Source organism: Hipposideros armiger, unplaced genomic scaffold, assembly GCF_001890085.2.
Source record: "Hipposideros armiger isolate ML-2016 unplaced genomic scaffold, ASM189008v1 scaffold_137, whole genome shotgun sequence".
Taxonomy (NCBI): domain Eukaryota; kingdom Metazoa; phylum Chordata; class Mammalia; order Chiroptera; family Hipposideridae; genus Hipposideros; species Hipposideros armiger.
In genome coordinates, this window is record NW_017731487.1 from 2,323,167 (window position 1) to 2,337,611 (window position 14,445).

At 50.1% G+C, this 14,445-nt stretch overlaps 1 protein-coding gene across 1 annotated transcript; it reads left to right on the top strand.

Annotated features, from left to right (window-relative positions):
- The first annotated feature begins 21 nt into the window (after positions 1 to 21).
- Positions 22 to 7,651, top strand: ODC1 (ornithine decarboxylase 1). Its single transcript, XM_019650051.1, has 12 exons — positions 22 to 272; positions 2,648 to 2,794; positions 2,899 to 3,014; positions 3,272 to 3,445; positions 3,640 to 3,812; positions 4,075 to 4,209; positions 4,326 to 4,407; positions 4,562 to 4,645; positions 5,487 to 5,649; positions 5,733 to 5,845; positions 5,931 to 6,145; positions 6,583 to 7,651. The coding sequence occupies exons 3-12, from the start codon at positions 2,913 to 2,915 to the stop codon at positions 6,725 to 6,727; spliced, it is 1,386 nt and encodes a 461-aa protein (XP_019505596.1). The 5' UTR covers positions 22 to 272; positions 2,648 to 2,794; positions 2,899 to 2,912; the 3' UTR covers positions 6,728 to 7,651.
- Positions 7,652 to 14,445: the final 6,794 nt, after the last annotated feature.

Consider the following 14,445-nt stretch of genomic DNA (forward strand, 5'->3'; position numbering starts at 1 on the left):
CCGGACGGAACCGATCGCGGCTGGTTTGAGCTGGTGCGTCTCCATGACGACACGCCCGCGCTATAAGTAGGGGAGCAGCGGCGCGTCGGGCTTTGTCAGTCCCCTCAGCCTCCGCCGCCGCCGCCCCTCTGCCAGCGCTCCGGCGCCACCTCGGGCCGGCGGTCCTCCGCGGGCGGGAGCGAGGCGGCGGGCTGACGGGGGCGGCCGGCGGTCCTGCGCGCTGAGCGGCAGCGGCGTCCCCATGGGGTTGGCTTGAGGCGCCCCTGCTTAAGGTGAGAGGGGCGCGTGCGGGCTTCAGGGAAGCAGGTGGGGGGACGGCCACGTGTCCCCGCGCGCCGGGCCGGGACGAAGGCCGGGGACTACAGCCCCGCGCCTGCTAGGGGCACGTGGCCGCGGAGCCGGCCGCCGGACCCCGGCCTTGGTGAGCCCCGGTGTCCCCGGTGAAGCGGGGTGCGGACCACCCGGCCCGGCGCGCCCCGGGCGCCGCCCTCCCCGCGGCGCGGCCAGCCTGTCCCTAACTGCCCCGGCGGAGGGCCGCCCGCGCCGCACCACTGACGTGGGGCTCCGAGCCGGAAGCTGCCGGGAAGGCGCGGTCGTTGTTCAGCCGCTATTTTTTTTTTGAACCCATGTGGCAAGCCGGGCGGCAGGTGCAGGCGAGGCTGAGCCGAGCGGAGCGGAGCGGAGCGGAGCGGAGCGGAGCGGAGCGGACCTCGCGGCGCCCGTCGCTCGCCTCGCCGTCGTGCGGAGGAGACGCACCATGATTCCGCCTCGTCCTGGAATTTTTCTGTTTTTAGTTTCGCTGTGTGTGCGGAGCGAATGGCCCGATATGGAACCCGCAGGAGTTGCTTGTAGCTAAGATAGCCCTGGAGTAGCTGTGATGGGTACTCGGCCAGCCGTGGCTGAAAAGTGCCCATTTAAGGAATCTTTGAATGACTTAGTGATTTATGAAAAGCCTGGAGAAGGACGATCCCAGTTCAGGAACAGAGTTGCACGCGGGAGCCAGCCCCAGGGTTTTCAAAATAGGCTGATTGTGTTTGAGAATCCTAAATAACTGGTGAGAGCGAGGGGAGCCGACCTTTTACAAATTTCTGGGGAGAACAAAGAATGTGTTGACTTGATTCGAACCTAAAATTGGGGCATAATTCAGTTGACTTGTAAATTGTTTTCAGTTTCGGTTTAAATTGGTTCCTAGCTCTTCTAACATTAAGGCAAAGACTTTTACAGCAGAAAAGTGCTGTCTTGTGCTAATCAATTCATCCTTTTAAGTAAGTTAGCTCGTGCGGAACACCAAGAGGTGTTCTTGGGTGAAATACCCCTATTGCAAGTTATTAAAATACAGCTTCAAAAGATACAGGAAAGCAAAATACTTAATAAATAGTGGTATATTTAAAAGAAAAACTTTCAGGTTTAAGCCTGAACATTGCCTTAAAGATATTTAACAAGACCCTAATTAATCCAATCTGTCACCACTTGAGCCTATTTAAACGCTATTTATATAGACAAAATGAATTTGCTGACCTTAGTCTATTGTCTTGCCTTAGGGGTGATTTAGGAGGTTTGACAATGCCAAAAAGTCGAATTAGATCAAGCCTTAAAACAGGTTCTACCACGCATGGGTTTGGATTTATGGCGGGTCCGTCCCCCTGGGCCTCTCATAGTGCCCCATGCCAGAGCAAACTGTGGCCCCGAACCATTGCCTTGCCTCTGCCCGTAGGCTGCAGGCACTGAAGCGGGTTGCACAGTGCAAAAGAAGGCTTTATACCTGGCAGGAGTTAAATAGATGTAAAATAATTTTAAGATGACTGTAATTCACCAATGCCACATTTCATGAAGGCCAAGGACAGTGGCTCTGATTGTTATGAGCTTTATTTTTGTTATTCATAATTCATTTATGCTTATTTTTGTTATTCATGAAGTTTGCCAAAAATTACTCTTGTGATTATCATTCATAGCTAAGCAAATATTAGCGTGCCTTGTTGGGGTTCCCAGAATTGCTGATTTAGTAAGCAATACTGGTTTAAGAATGCTGATTTCTGATCCGATACAGCAACTATAGTACATTATGTTGATTTGAAGATGCAGTTTTTAAAAATACATGCCCAGCATGAAAATAAGCTCATAAAATTCTCAGGAAACTTCAGAGCACTCAGTAAACTGAGAGCCCTAGACATTTCCATGATGCCTATTAGTCACTAAAAATTATTCTGTTTAAGACTTAGTAAAAGTTGGAAACAGCAGGATGTCTCACTGGCACCTTTTAAATAACTGCTATAATGCTGTTTTAAGCTTCTAAAGAACTGAAACAGCTCTGTAATAAAGCTCACCATTAGAAAACTTTTCCTTATCAGTGAACTAAGTACAGAAAAGCTTCTGAAGCCTACATTCTGCATTTTTCAGCATAGATGTTTGACGTGCTTATTGAGATACACAGTACTAGCTATAGAATTTGAGTGTGTGCTGCTTTGAAAACATCTGAAGTGTAGAATCTGGTGTCCTCAGATAGTGTGGAGGTTTATGGAATTGTGTGACTTAGACCTAGGAGTAATGGGATTCCCAAACCCAGAGAGTGAGCCCAGGTGCTGCTGTAGTCCTGCTTCCGGGGTGTGCATGGTTAGGGCCTAATCTTTCCATCTGATGTGTTCCTAAGGTGGACAGCAACTTCTGTGTTTATCAGGACATTTCCACGGCTGCATCGAGAGTATACTCATCTTCAGCAGGACTTAGAATTCCTGGAGAGTTGCCTTTGTGAAAAGCTGGCAATAATTTCTTTAAGTTCCGTCTCTTAGTTTTCCTTGTAAGTATTCATGGTTGTTGGGCTAATCTTGTTACGAATTACTAAGTATCTCTAAGGCTTCTGAGTCAGTTTCTCTACCCTATTTACAATTTGTTGCGTTTCAGAACATCCAGAAACCATGAACAACTTTAGCAATGAAGAGTTTGATTGCCATTTCCTCGATGAAGGCTTTACTGCCAAGGACATTCTGGACCAAAAAATTAATGAAGTCTCTTCTTCCGTAAGTATATTAATCTGTGCTGGCAGCGTTGCTGGAGAATGCCAGGCCGATGAGTGGGAAACTTGGTGGGGTCTTAGGGAAATGTGGTGGAACTCGGTTTCTTGTGTGGGAATTTAGATTTAATTGGCTGTGGATCATCCAGTGATGATAATGATATTCATGTCAGTGACTGGACTAAACCAGAGCAGGAGTCAATGAGAATGTTGGACATCTTGTTAGGCAGTTTAATAAGTCCCCTGTGACCACTCTTACCGTAGGATGATAAGGACGCCTTCTATGTTGCGGACCTGGGAGACATTCTGAAGAAACATCTGAAATGGTTAAAAGCTCTTCCTCGGGTCACCCCCTTTTATGCAGTCAAATGCAATGATAGCAGAACCATAGTGAAGACCCTAGCTGCCATTGGGACAGGATTTGACTGTGCCAGCAAGGTAAGCAGAAAGCAGCAGGACTCGAAATGATTCTGTCAGATGGCCCTGGTGTTCCCAACAGGGCAGATCAAAGTTGTGTTTCTGGGACAGTAGATGTTAGAGTTGGGGGGACTAGAGGGACAACTTCCTGTGTTTTTCTGTTTCTTTCATTTCTTAGCTACATATGTATAGTGTAAACACCTCTTCTTTTTCAGACTGAAATACAACTGGTACAGAGTCTTGGGGTGCCTCCAGAAAGGATTATCTATGCAAATCCTTGTAAACAAGTGTCTCAGATCAAATATGCTGCCAATAATGGAGTCCAGATGATGACTTTTGATAGTGAAGTCGAGTTGATGAAAGTTGCCAGGGCACATCCGAAGGCCAAGTGAGTCACTCTTCCGTATGAGGGCAGGGTCAGATATGGGCTCTCTATCGTCAAACAAATTCAGCTTGCCAGTCCTTAGATCCTGTGCTTAGTAAATTACCTGTGTTGGGTCAAAGACCAAGTAGAAAATAACTTAACCCCTCTTGATAATAGAGCAATTTTAGACTAAAACCACAGAGTGTCAGAGCCAGGGATTCTCTTTGTATTGTAACCATGTCTGTAAGTGATCTTGTCATGCAAAGCTGATAGCCTTTTCTTCTAGGTTGGTTTTGCGGATTGCCACTGATGATTCCAAAGCAGTCTGTCGTCTCAGTGTTAAATTCGGTGCCACACTCAAAACCAGCAGGCTGCTTTTGGAACGGGCGAAAGAGCTAAATATTGATGTCATTGGTGTCAGGTGAGATCTTGGTGGTTAGAGGCTAAGATAATATTAGACAATGTAAGTTTTTACAGGTTTTTTTCTCACTTAAATAGTTATTTTCAGAACTAGTGTATTCTTTCTTGTTGCTCCAGCTTCCATGTGGGAAGTGGCTGCACTGATCCTGAGACCTTCGTGCAGGCCATCTCTGATGCCCGCTGCGTCTTTGACATGGGAGTGAGTATATCTAAACCCCAAGAGGGAGGTGCGGGCAGGGCCGACAGTAACTAGTCATCTCATATTACAGAGGCTTATACCCATTTGCTGTCTACATTTTTCATGATTTATTATGAAGCTGGCTGTTTGATTGACTTAATTTTCTTGACTCTAGGCTGAGATTGGTTTCAGCATGTATCTGCTTGATATTGGTGGTGGCTTTCCGGGATCTGAGGATGCGAAGCTGAAATTTGAAGAGGTAATTCATAACAAAACTACAATATACTGTAGCCATTTTAGCAAAATTGTATTTAACATCCTTTGGTTTTCTAACCTAATATGAGTCAATTTTCCTTACAAGACTTGGAAAACAGTTGATTACATTAAGAAATATTGCTGTGGAAATAAGAACATGCTGACTTGATTAGTAGAGAAAGTCCTCACTTAACATTGTCAATAGGTCTTGGACTTGAAGAGAAAGGATGTGTAACAAAACCCAGTTGTGCCATAGGCTAATTGATATAAGCAAGAGTTAAGTTCCTATGGCTTCTCATCAACTTGACAGCAAAATGACAACATTTGAATAAAGTGACGTAACTCGGGGACCTGCTGTGCATCATTATGCCAAATGTACTTTCCTAGAATTAGTGTTTCCTCTCCTTAAAGCATTTTGAGTGTTTAGTCACTACAAAGTTAAGAAGCTGTTTGTTATATGGTGCTTGAGTTTATACAAAAGATCACATTCTTATTTATTAAAATTATGTGAAGTTGGCAGAAGAGAAAGTTTTATCCTGTTGGCATGAGAAGATATTTAGGCACTCTGATACCTTATAAGTGGTAATTTGTTTTGCACTATTTCATAAACCCATAACATCCTAAAAAGGATAGAAAGCGTATCTGGAGGGGAATCAAAGTGAAACCATGGGTGTGTCCAGGCTGCTTTTCATGGAGATGTTTATTTTTATTTTTTGTTGTTGTCGCTTGATAAGACCTCTGCTGATGGCTGCTCTTAAATGTATTTATGTCATGTCAGAGCACTGTGCTCTCCTCCCTGGGGTTCCCCTTCATGGCTCACTGCTCCTGTCTTGTCTCTCTCGTAGATCACCAGTGTAATCAACCCAGCGCTGGACAAGTACTTCCCATCAGACTCAGGAGTGACAGTCATAGCTGAGCCAGGCAGATACTATGTTGCATCAGCTTTCACGCTTGCAGTTAATATCATTGCCAAAAAACTCGTATTAAAGGAACAAATAGGCTCTGATGGTAGGTATATACAGGGTAAATCATGGTGTGTGTAACTGGAAGCTGGTGCAGAATGTGGTAATTGAGACTAATCTGCTTTCTAGATGAAGATGAGTCAAGTGAAAAAACCTTTATGTATTACGTGAATGATGGAGTGTACGGATCATTTAATTGCATCCTCTATGATCACGCCCACGTGAAGCCCCTCCTGCAGAAGGTACCTTCTGATTATAATACTATATGTGAGGGGCAAGGTGATTGGCCTCAACAGGCGTAACTAGGTATGTTTCCCTCAAATGCAGAGGCCCAAACCAGATGAGAAGTACTACTCCTCCAGCATCTGGGGGCCCACGTGTGACGGCCTCGATCGCATTGTTGAGCGCTGTGGCTTGCCCGAGATGCATGTGGGCGACTGGATGCTCTTTGAGAACATGGGTGCTTACACCGTCGCTGCCGCTTCTACTTTCAACGGATTCCAGAGGCCGACCATCTACTATGTGATGTCAGGGCCGACATGGTTAGTGACAGTGCGTGTATAAGGTCCTGATAGGAAATTATTTTGCTTAGGATTAAATACAATGTTTTTTTAAAATTTTATTTTCTCTCTGTGTTAAGAATACATACTCTAGAAAATTTGGAAAATACAAATGGATGAAAACAAAATCTTTCCGATAATAGTGGTTTGTATTTTCGGATTTTTCCTAAGCCATAACCATTTTAGAAGACTTGTTAAGACACTTCTATGTAACGAGAATGTCTTAATGAATCATGTGATCTGTGGTTTCCTTATTACCAAAAAGATGGCCCTAAAGAAATGTTTGCTTTAGAAATACATTAAATTGCTTCCTGATGACACAGTGACCAAGGAAGTAAATAGGCTCATGAATAAGTTATTCGAAACTGCTGTTATGGGTGACTCAGGGTTTCTGAATATGCCATTTCTCTCTCTCTCAGGCAACTGATGCAGCAAATCCAGAACCATGACTTCCCACCTGAAGTGGAGGGGCAGGATGTCAGCACTCTACCTGTGTCTTGTGCCTGGGAGAGTGGGATGAAACGCCACCCAGCAGCCTGTGCTTCAGCTAGTATTAATGTGTAGATGCCATTCTTGTAGCTGTTACTGCGAGTGTAGCTTGAATTAAGGGATTTGGGGGGACCATTTAACTTAATTACTACTAGTTTTGAAATGTCTTTTTAAGTAGGGTTGGCAGATGGAACAATATGGAAGACTAGGAGATGGGGTCACACTTATCTGTGTTCCTATGGAAACTTTGAATATTTGTTTTATATGGATTTTTATTCACTTTTCAAACATGCTACTAAAGAGTGCCCCTCAGCTGCTGAGCAAGCGTTTGTAGCTTGTACATTGGCAGAATGGGCCAGAAGCCTGGTGTTGTGACCTGTTTGAAAAATAAAGTCTCTTGAAATAATTAGGCATTGGGAGATTTTCACAGTGTGTCCATTGCAGATGGCTCACCTTGGATGTGTTTTACAAGTGGGAATTGATGTATTTTCCCCCACGGGCTGAGAGAATTGTTCCAGAGGACTTAGGAGTTAATGGTTTTTGTTATTTTGAAACCCTGTGGAAACGCCTTCTTCCTTTTGGCATTTTTAGTTCAAGTCCATGAGTCCTGTATCAAGTTTGCTGTGGATTCTCACAGGAATAGCAGATCTAGCCCACATGCGGGTAGAAGGAAACGAATGGGTGAGACAGGCAGTACCCTCTGCTGATGACAGTGGCCAACGTCTGCCTTGGTGGCTCAGCCCACCCTGAATGTCCACAGGGTGGCTGTGAACGTGGAATGCCCGGACCGCTTGTTAACTAACTGGCCTGCTCCTATCGTGGCCAGTGCCCCGGGAAGGTGCACTAGGCCCTCTGAGCCCTGCCCACAGAGACCAGAGAACGTTCCCTTCCCACCTTGACTTCACTCCAGGACAAGCTGCATAGTTAAACAAGCTAGGAATGTAGTACGGCATTTGACTGTCAACTTATTTTAATAAATTCAGCAATTATTCTGTGTTACAGATCTTTACCTTCTCTGACCTTGACCACTGGTCTTGTATGTTTTCTCATTCAACTTACACCCTGCTCCCCCCAAAAGTAGCAGGCTCTCATACTACTTAAACCCCAGAAGGAGAATTTTGAGTCCCTGCATGATGGCACGAGTGAGGAAGGGGGGGCCATGTACAAGCCGAATGTTTCTCTAGGAGGCCCCCAGCTTCATTAGAGGGACGTGGGAAAGCAGCAAGTGGTCCAGGTGGGGAAGCTTTGGCTTCATCTATCTCGGAGTAGACGAAGCCCTCCAGCTGCTGCTGTCAGCCCACAAAGGCGCTGAGGGGATCGATTCCCGGGACCCTAGAAAGCCACCTTCCCCCAAGGCCTTGGTCCCACATGGTGGACACTGCATTGCTATGATTTCTGGTTCCCTCTTCCTTGGCTGCTCAACCAGACGAGGGCTTGGTTTGTCGCCAGCTCTGGTCTCCCTCCCTGGACCCAATAATGTGGCTTTAGTTGCCAGAACATATGAATAATACTTCTCAGGCGCCACAAAGAAAATAGGTTCTTCCTGGGGTGGGGGTGGGGGGGCGATGGAACGACTAATCGACAGTCTGCCCCACTTCCTGTGAGCACATCCTTTTCTGGCTCTTTATGCCCACCACTAACACAAAGGAATTCGCAGATTCCCCCCAAAATGTGAGCTAGCCACCAAGCCTAAAATCTTAAAAAGGGAAGGCATTAACAATCACTTAGGGAGCATCTTAAATACAGATTGCTGCCCCCCCGGCCCAGACATGGGTTGGGAACTGGGGCAACTGGGTGATGACTGGAAAAAAAGATCCCCAACTCACTGATGACCAGTCAATTGCAGATGAAAGTTCAGTGGAATGGTGAGACTACAAAACTATTAGGAGACATTTGAAAAGGCGAAGGACAAATGGGGAAAACAACGGCTCATGAAGCTAATTTTCTTTGTATTGAAAGGGCTCCACTAAATGAACAATTCAATAGGAAGTGGGCAAGACATGACCAGGGGTTCAAAGAAAACCTTTTGAACATGAAGAGATTCTCTAACGCGTATTAAAATCTTGGGAATCATTATCACCTGTCAGATTGGCAAAGATAAGACAGGGACCCCTAGCTTGCTGGGTAAGCAGGATGCTTGCCCACGAGAGATGGGAAAGTGGATTGCAGGAACACTCAGGGAATTGGGCAGTATCAAAATAATCCACGTTATCTTTGAACCAGCAATTCTTAGACTACTGACAGACCTGCTTACAAGGCTTGTGATGGCACTTGGCAACGGCATGTGCTAGAAGCAACCCGGATGCACACCCAGAGGGTGCTGATGAGGTCACTGGAACGGGACACACTGCGTGAAGGACGTGCAGACCCAGAGGGACCGATACTGGAGGAAGAGCTGGTGAGGGCGCTGCGGGCTGCACGACCATGGGTGTGAAAAGCAAACCCACCTCGCCGTGTGTGTACACACAATCTTGCACATGCACAGAACATTTCTGGAAGAACTGACAAACTGGTAGGAGAATGAGGCCCAAGGAGGAGGATGGAGACTGACTTCATGTGCACATGTCTGTGTTACTGATTTTAAAGAAATTTGAAAAGCCTCCAGGTGAGAAAAGAGGCTCGGAGATGAAGTCCTCAAGTCTGGCTCCTGTGTCCCCTCGGTGTGTTTCCTAGTTCACAAGCGTGCTGCGAAACCTGGGCCAGCGGGCTAGGTCAGGGACCTGGGCGGGCTTGGCCAAGGCCTGCTCTTCAGCTTCACAGGGCGCAGAGCTGACTCACGCCACTCAGGTCGTGAGGCTCCCACTGGAGCCAAGGCCGAGAGCACTGAGAACATTGGTGCGCTTGGGAATTTTGACAGGTCAACCCCTACTTCCCCCAAAGGTGGGGCGTTCTGCTCTGTCAGGAGTCATCTGGGGTCAGGATCAGACCCTGAGTGCTGGAGCTACCCGCTATGGCACTGCCCTTCATGGACCAGTCTGCACCAAGGGTGGCCAAAGCCTGTGGACAGGCCACTGTCCATGCCTTTGGCGGCCCTCTACCCTCCTGGCCGACCTTCCTGTATGCCACCTCGTGGGTGGGACCCACGGGCCTACCCATTTCTCATTCAGCTTGTCGTTTAGCCTGTGCTCCCATGCCCCTCACAGTGACCCCTACCATGGTGACCTTGCATTTCTATGCAAATTCCATCCTTATTAGGTGTTAGGTTATTCACATGCTGGCTGGTCTCTTCTGCTAGGGGCCTTTTCTGGCCATCACCCCATACTTTCTTCAGTGTGGGCCCTCCCCATACTGGGTCTGGGGGGCTCACTTCAAGCCATCTCTGAGTCCTGCTGGAGGACTGCCCCTGGGGGTGAGATCAGCCTTTTCTAAACCAAAGGCCCTGAGGAGCCTTGGTACCTGGGGGTGATGGGAGTTCAGGTGGAGGGGCTCTGCCCTCTCTGTTTTACCCAGTTTAACGAATCAGGCTTCCAGGTCAGATGTCATTTGAAGAAGGTCTTTGCTGAGGTCTCCCAGCCTCCCTTTTAACAGACGGGATGAAGCCCCGACAGGCCAAGTGCGCCGGGCGAGGTGAGCCAGCCAGTTAGGAGGACCTTGGAGTAACTAGGTCCTGTTTCTCTGGCCACTCACCAAAGGAAAGGAAGCATGACTAACTGAGCCTCCTTTTCTGTCCCGCCAAGGGGGGGACACAGCTCCTGGTCCTTGCTCACTCCCTGTCTCGGGCGGCAGTAGAGGGTGGCCCCGAGCCCTGCAGAGGTTGGCATCGTGAGCTGCAGTCATGAACTGACCCAGCTAAACCCGGACCTGCTAGGGACTGGGGCCCCCACCGCCGCCTCCTCCTCAAAGGGAGGCTGCAGAGTGCTTACCTGGCAGGGTTGTTGAAGCAGGATCGGTGAAGCTCAGGGTTTCGTGCACTGAGTGAAACACCTGGACATCCCTGCTGCTATTTTGGGGAGTAGAAGGATTTAATCCATCCTTATTGCTAACTTTAGAATGAGGAGGGTCAGGTCACGACAGGACATGCTCTGCCTCTGGCCACAGGGGCTACTGAGATGGCGCCTTAGTACGGGTGACCTTCCTCAGGCTGTGCTTGGCGAGGGCTGAGCAGGGAACGCTGAGGGCCTCCGAGCGGGCCCAGCCTAGGGGGTCAGGCTGGGCTGAGTGAGGATAAGAGTCTTTGAGGGCAGCTGGTTCGCTCAAGTGGTTAGCGTGCAGGCTCATCACACCAAGGTTGCTGATTCGATTCCCACATGGGCCAAGGAACTGCGCCCTCCACAACTAGATTGAAACAACCACTTGACTTGGAGCTGATGGGTCCTGGAAAAACGCACTGTTCCCCAATAAAATAAAATAACAAAAAAAGGGTCTTTGAGCATGAGGGGTGGTTCCACCAGGAAGACCATGTGTTCTTGCCCTGGGAGTGGCCAGTGAGGTGGCCTGGCCCCTCCAGCTTCTGACCTGTCCCAGCGGTCGAGCAAGCTCAGCTCCATGGCTTGACAAATAGGATTGCCAGATGTAGCAAATAAAAATATAAAATATTGCGTGAGACATGTTAATACTGAAAGATTATTTGTTGTTTATCTGAAATTCATATTTAACTTGACAGGGTACCAGGGTACCAGGTTACCAGGAACCCAGCCTTAGAGTTTGTGCACTTCGTGGCTCACAGGAAAATCAGGTGCTCCACAGAAAGCCCCTACATAAAGCAGGCCCAAGCACCTCCAAAACCAGGCTCTGGGGAAGCCTTAGGAGGGGTCTACACAACCAAGCCTGGGATGCCTTCCCAGCCGCAGCCACCAGGGGGCAGCAGCACCTAGAGCTTGAGGCTCCTCTGTGGGTCCGGTGCTATGACCAGGTTGTCGGGTCACTTAATCACTCAGCAAACGCTGACAGAACCAATTGTGACCGAAGAGTTGTGGGATTAAGAGTGTAGCTTGGCTCAGAGGGCGATCCAGGGCCAGCCGCATCAAGGTATCCAGGGTTTTAAGAACAGAGCTCCAGGCAGCCTTGTCCCCAACCAGGTTGCTCCCCCCAAAGCTCTTCCTGAGCCCCTCTTGGTGAAGCTCACCTCCCAGCCCCGCTCTGGCCCTCCTGCCTCACTCCCAGTGAACCGCTGGTGGGTCCCAGCAGCCAGTGTTCTTGCTGCCCCCTGCCTGTTGGGAGTGGGTAAGGCACCCCCGCAGCCACCCCGCTAAGGTTCTCATACCACGCCTGGGGCCCGCCTGCCACCCCTTCAGCCCTGGACCCTGCCTGCCTGCCCCTGCCCTGGCTATTTGGGACGACTTGGCCTCCCCACTGAAGCATGAGTGCTGTGGGAAGCACAGGGTGCTGCCCCCATCCATCCCCGACCCACTCAGCTGGCCCTGAGGCCAGGGCTCAGGTCCCACTTATCTCCAAACATCAATACCAGTGTTGCCCCATCTTTGCACCAGTGAAGACCCCAGGTACATGCTCTTCCCACTCCGGGGTGCCTGGTCCTAGCTCTGGCTCTGGCCCCCATCACTTCCAGCCCTCACTCTGAGCCAGAGAGTCAGAAGGGCAGACCCGGCCCACAGGGGAGCTTTGCACTCCCCTAAGGCCCCACATTCCCTCTCGCCCCCCTCCCCCCGCCGCCGAGCACACACACACACACACACACACACACACACACACACCGGCTGACATGCAAGGTCACGTTCAGCACCCCTGGCTCTGGGCCGTCTTACCGATGGGATAGGGAGGGGCTAGTCCAGGGTCACTTGGCCAAACTGGGACTTGTTTGTCCAGGGCCCATGGGTGCAGCTCCAGACAGCAGGGGTGGGTCACATGTTGACATATTCATTTGTTCGCTCACTCATTGCCCAGCAGCTCTTTCTAAGCCGGGCCTGGCACTGGCTCTGGGGTACGGGGGACCAGAAGTGAGCTGACGAGGTCAATACGAGGGGAAGCACCATGCGTGAGGGGCACGTGGGGAGTGTAGGGAGGAGTGCGGAAGCTTTCGGAGGAAGGGACATTTACACAGTCTTAGGAACGGCATGGTGTAGGGGTGAGATGAAGTTCAAGGAGGCCACTGTCAACCCAGTTGGGGCCAGGAGCAGGGTGGGTGCCCTACAGCAGGAGCAGAGCTGGCCTGGCTGACAGCCAGGGCCAGGGTGGGCTTGGGTTCCCCCACCGTCCCACCTGGAATGAGCTACCAGGGCTGCCACTCAACACGGCCTCACACATCTCCAGGAGCCACCAACCTGCCAACACAGGCCCAGGCCAGCTGCTCCAGACACTCGATGCTGAGCTCTATACAGGACGTGCCTGGGTGTATATCCATGACACCTCAACGTCGGACACACTCCAAACTGGACCCGTACCACAGAGCCGCGTCTACAGACTCAGCCACAGACCACATCACCTGTCCCTCCCCAAACATACAGACACACAGATCACACACAGAGACCATCCCCAACACACCAGAGACCACACCGACCCATACACACACACACACACACCAGTAAAGGGGGCATTGTTTGGGGCCAGACGACTTGGCTAGTTCTGATTTTGCCACTGACATCCTGGGACCAGACTTAGCCCTGAGGGGTCTGGCCAGTTGCTAGTGGAGTCTGGGAGTTGGTGATGGGTCTGTGCGGCAGGTCTCCTCCCTTCCCTGGGCCTGTTTCCTTGTCACCTGCAGGTGGAGCAGGTGCACTGTGATGGCCCTTGTAAACTGTAAAGTGCTGTAAGAGCAAGACAGCAATGCTGGGGAGTGTGTGTGTGTGTGTGTGTGTGTGTGTGTGTGTGTGTGTGACAGGCAGTGACAGCATGTGTGTGTGCGCGAACCGCTGGCACACCCAGCTCACAGGCAGGAGGGAACGGCCTCCTCTGGACCTGGCCAGGATGGGATCAAGTGAGCCCTTTCATGATGCAGGGCAGGTGGCAGGCCCTTGGAGATGGCCTTCAGGTCTTGGCCTCAGGGAGGCCCATCCCTAGCTCAGTCCCAGAAGCTGCTGGAAAGAACCCACAGGCGATGGAGGGGACAGGCTCACTCTTTGCTCTCATGGGGTGGCTGCCTTCCTCCCCGGGCCCTACGTTCACGCCATGGCTCCTCTGGCCCCTGGCAGCGCCCAGCTTGGCCACAGCCCAGGCTCATCTCCAATATGTTTGCTCCATAAACACCCCTCCCTCCAGGCCCAGGCTCACAGCCTCCTTCACCTGTGTCTCTAATAGCCAATATCCCATAGAGAGAGGTCCCACTGGTTCTGTTTCTCTGGAGATCCCTAACACAGCGGCCATTCGCACCTGTGCCCACCGGACATTGTGCCCCATTTGTAGTCCTCCCCAGCAAGCACTACTGATTTAACCTTTGCCAGTTCTGGTTCCATTTTTGTAAAATTCAAGCCCCTCAGTGGGAGGGGAGATTCCTCCAAGCCAGACGGAGTTGTCAGAGGCACCGTCTTGGCTGTTTGTATCCACTCCCAGGCCACCTGGCCTCACCCTCCCACCCCACCCGATGGTGCTGCCTGTGGCTCTGGGCATGTCTGGAGTTTCACCATGAACCAGCCCCTGGTGGTGCCACTGGCTTGGAAGACACTTGCAGATGAGCTCATTGTTTCCATTCAGAGGCATGAAGTCTTAAAAGATATTAAGATTACTAAAATCAACAAAATAGCCACCGTCCCTGATAGACTGTCATGAGTCAGGCTCCAAGCTATATGCTCTGCGCACTTACCTTGATCACCTGCCTCCTCGTTACACCCCTTCTACAGGTGAGGCTCAGAGAGGTCCCCTGGCAGGTGTGACAGACACTGTTGGCAGCCATCTTGGAACCA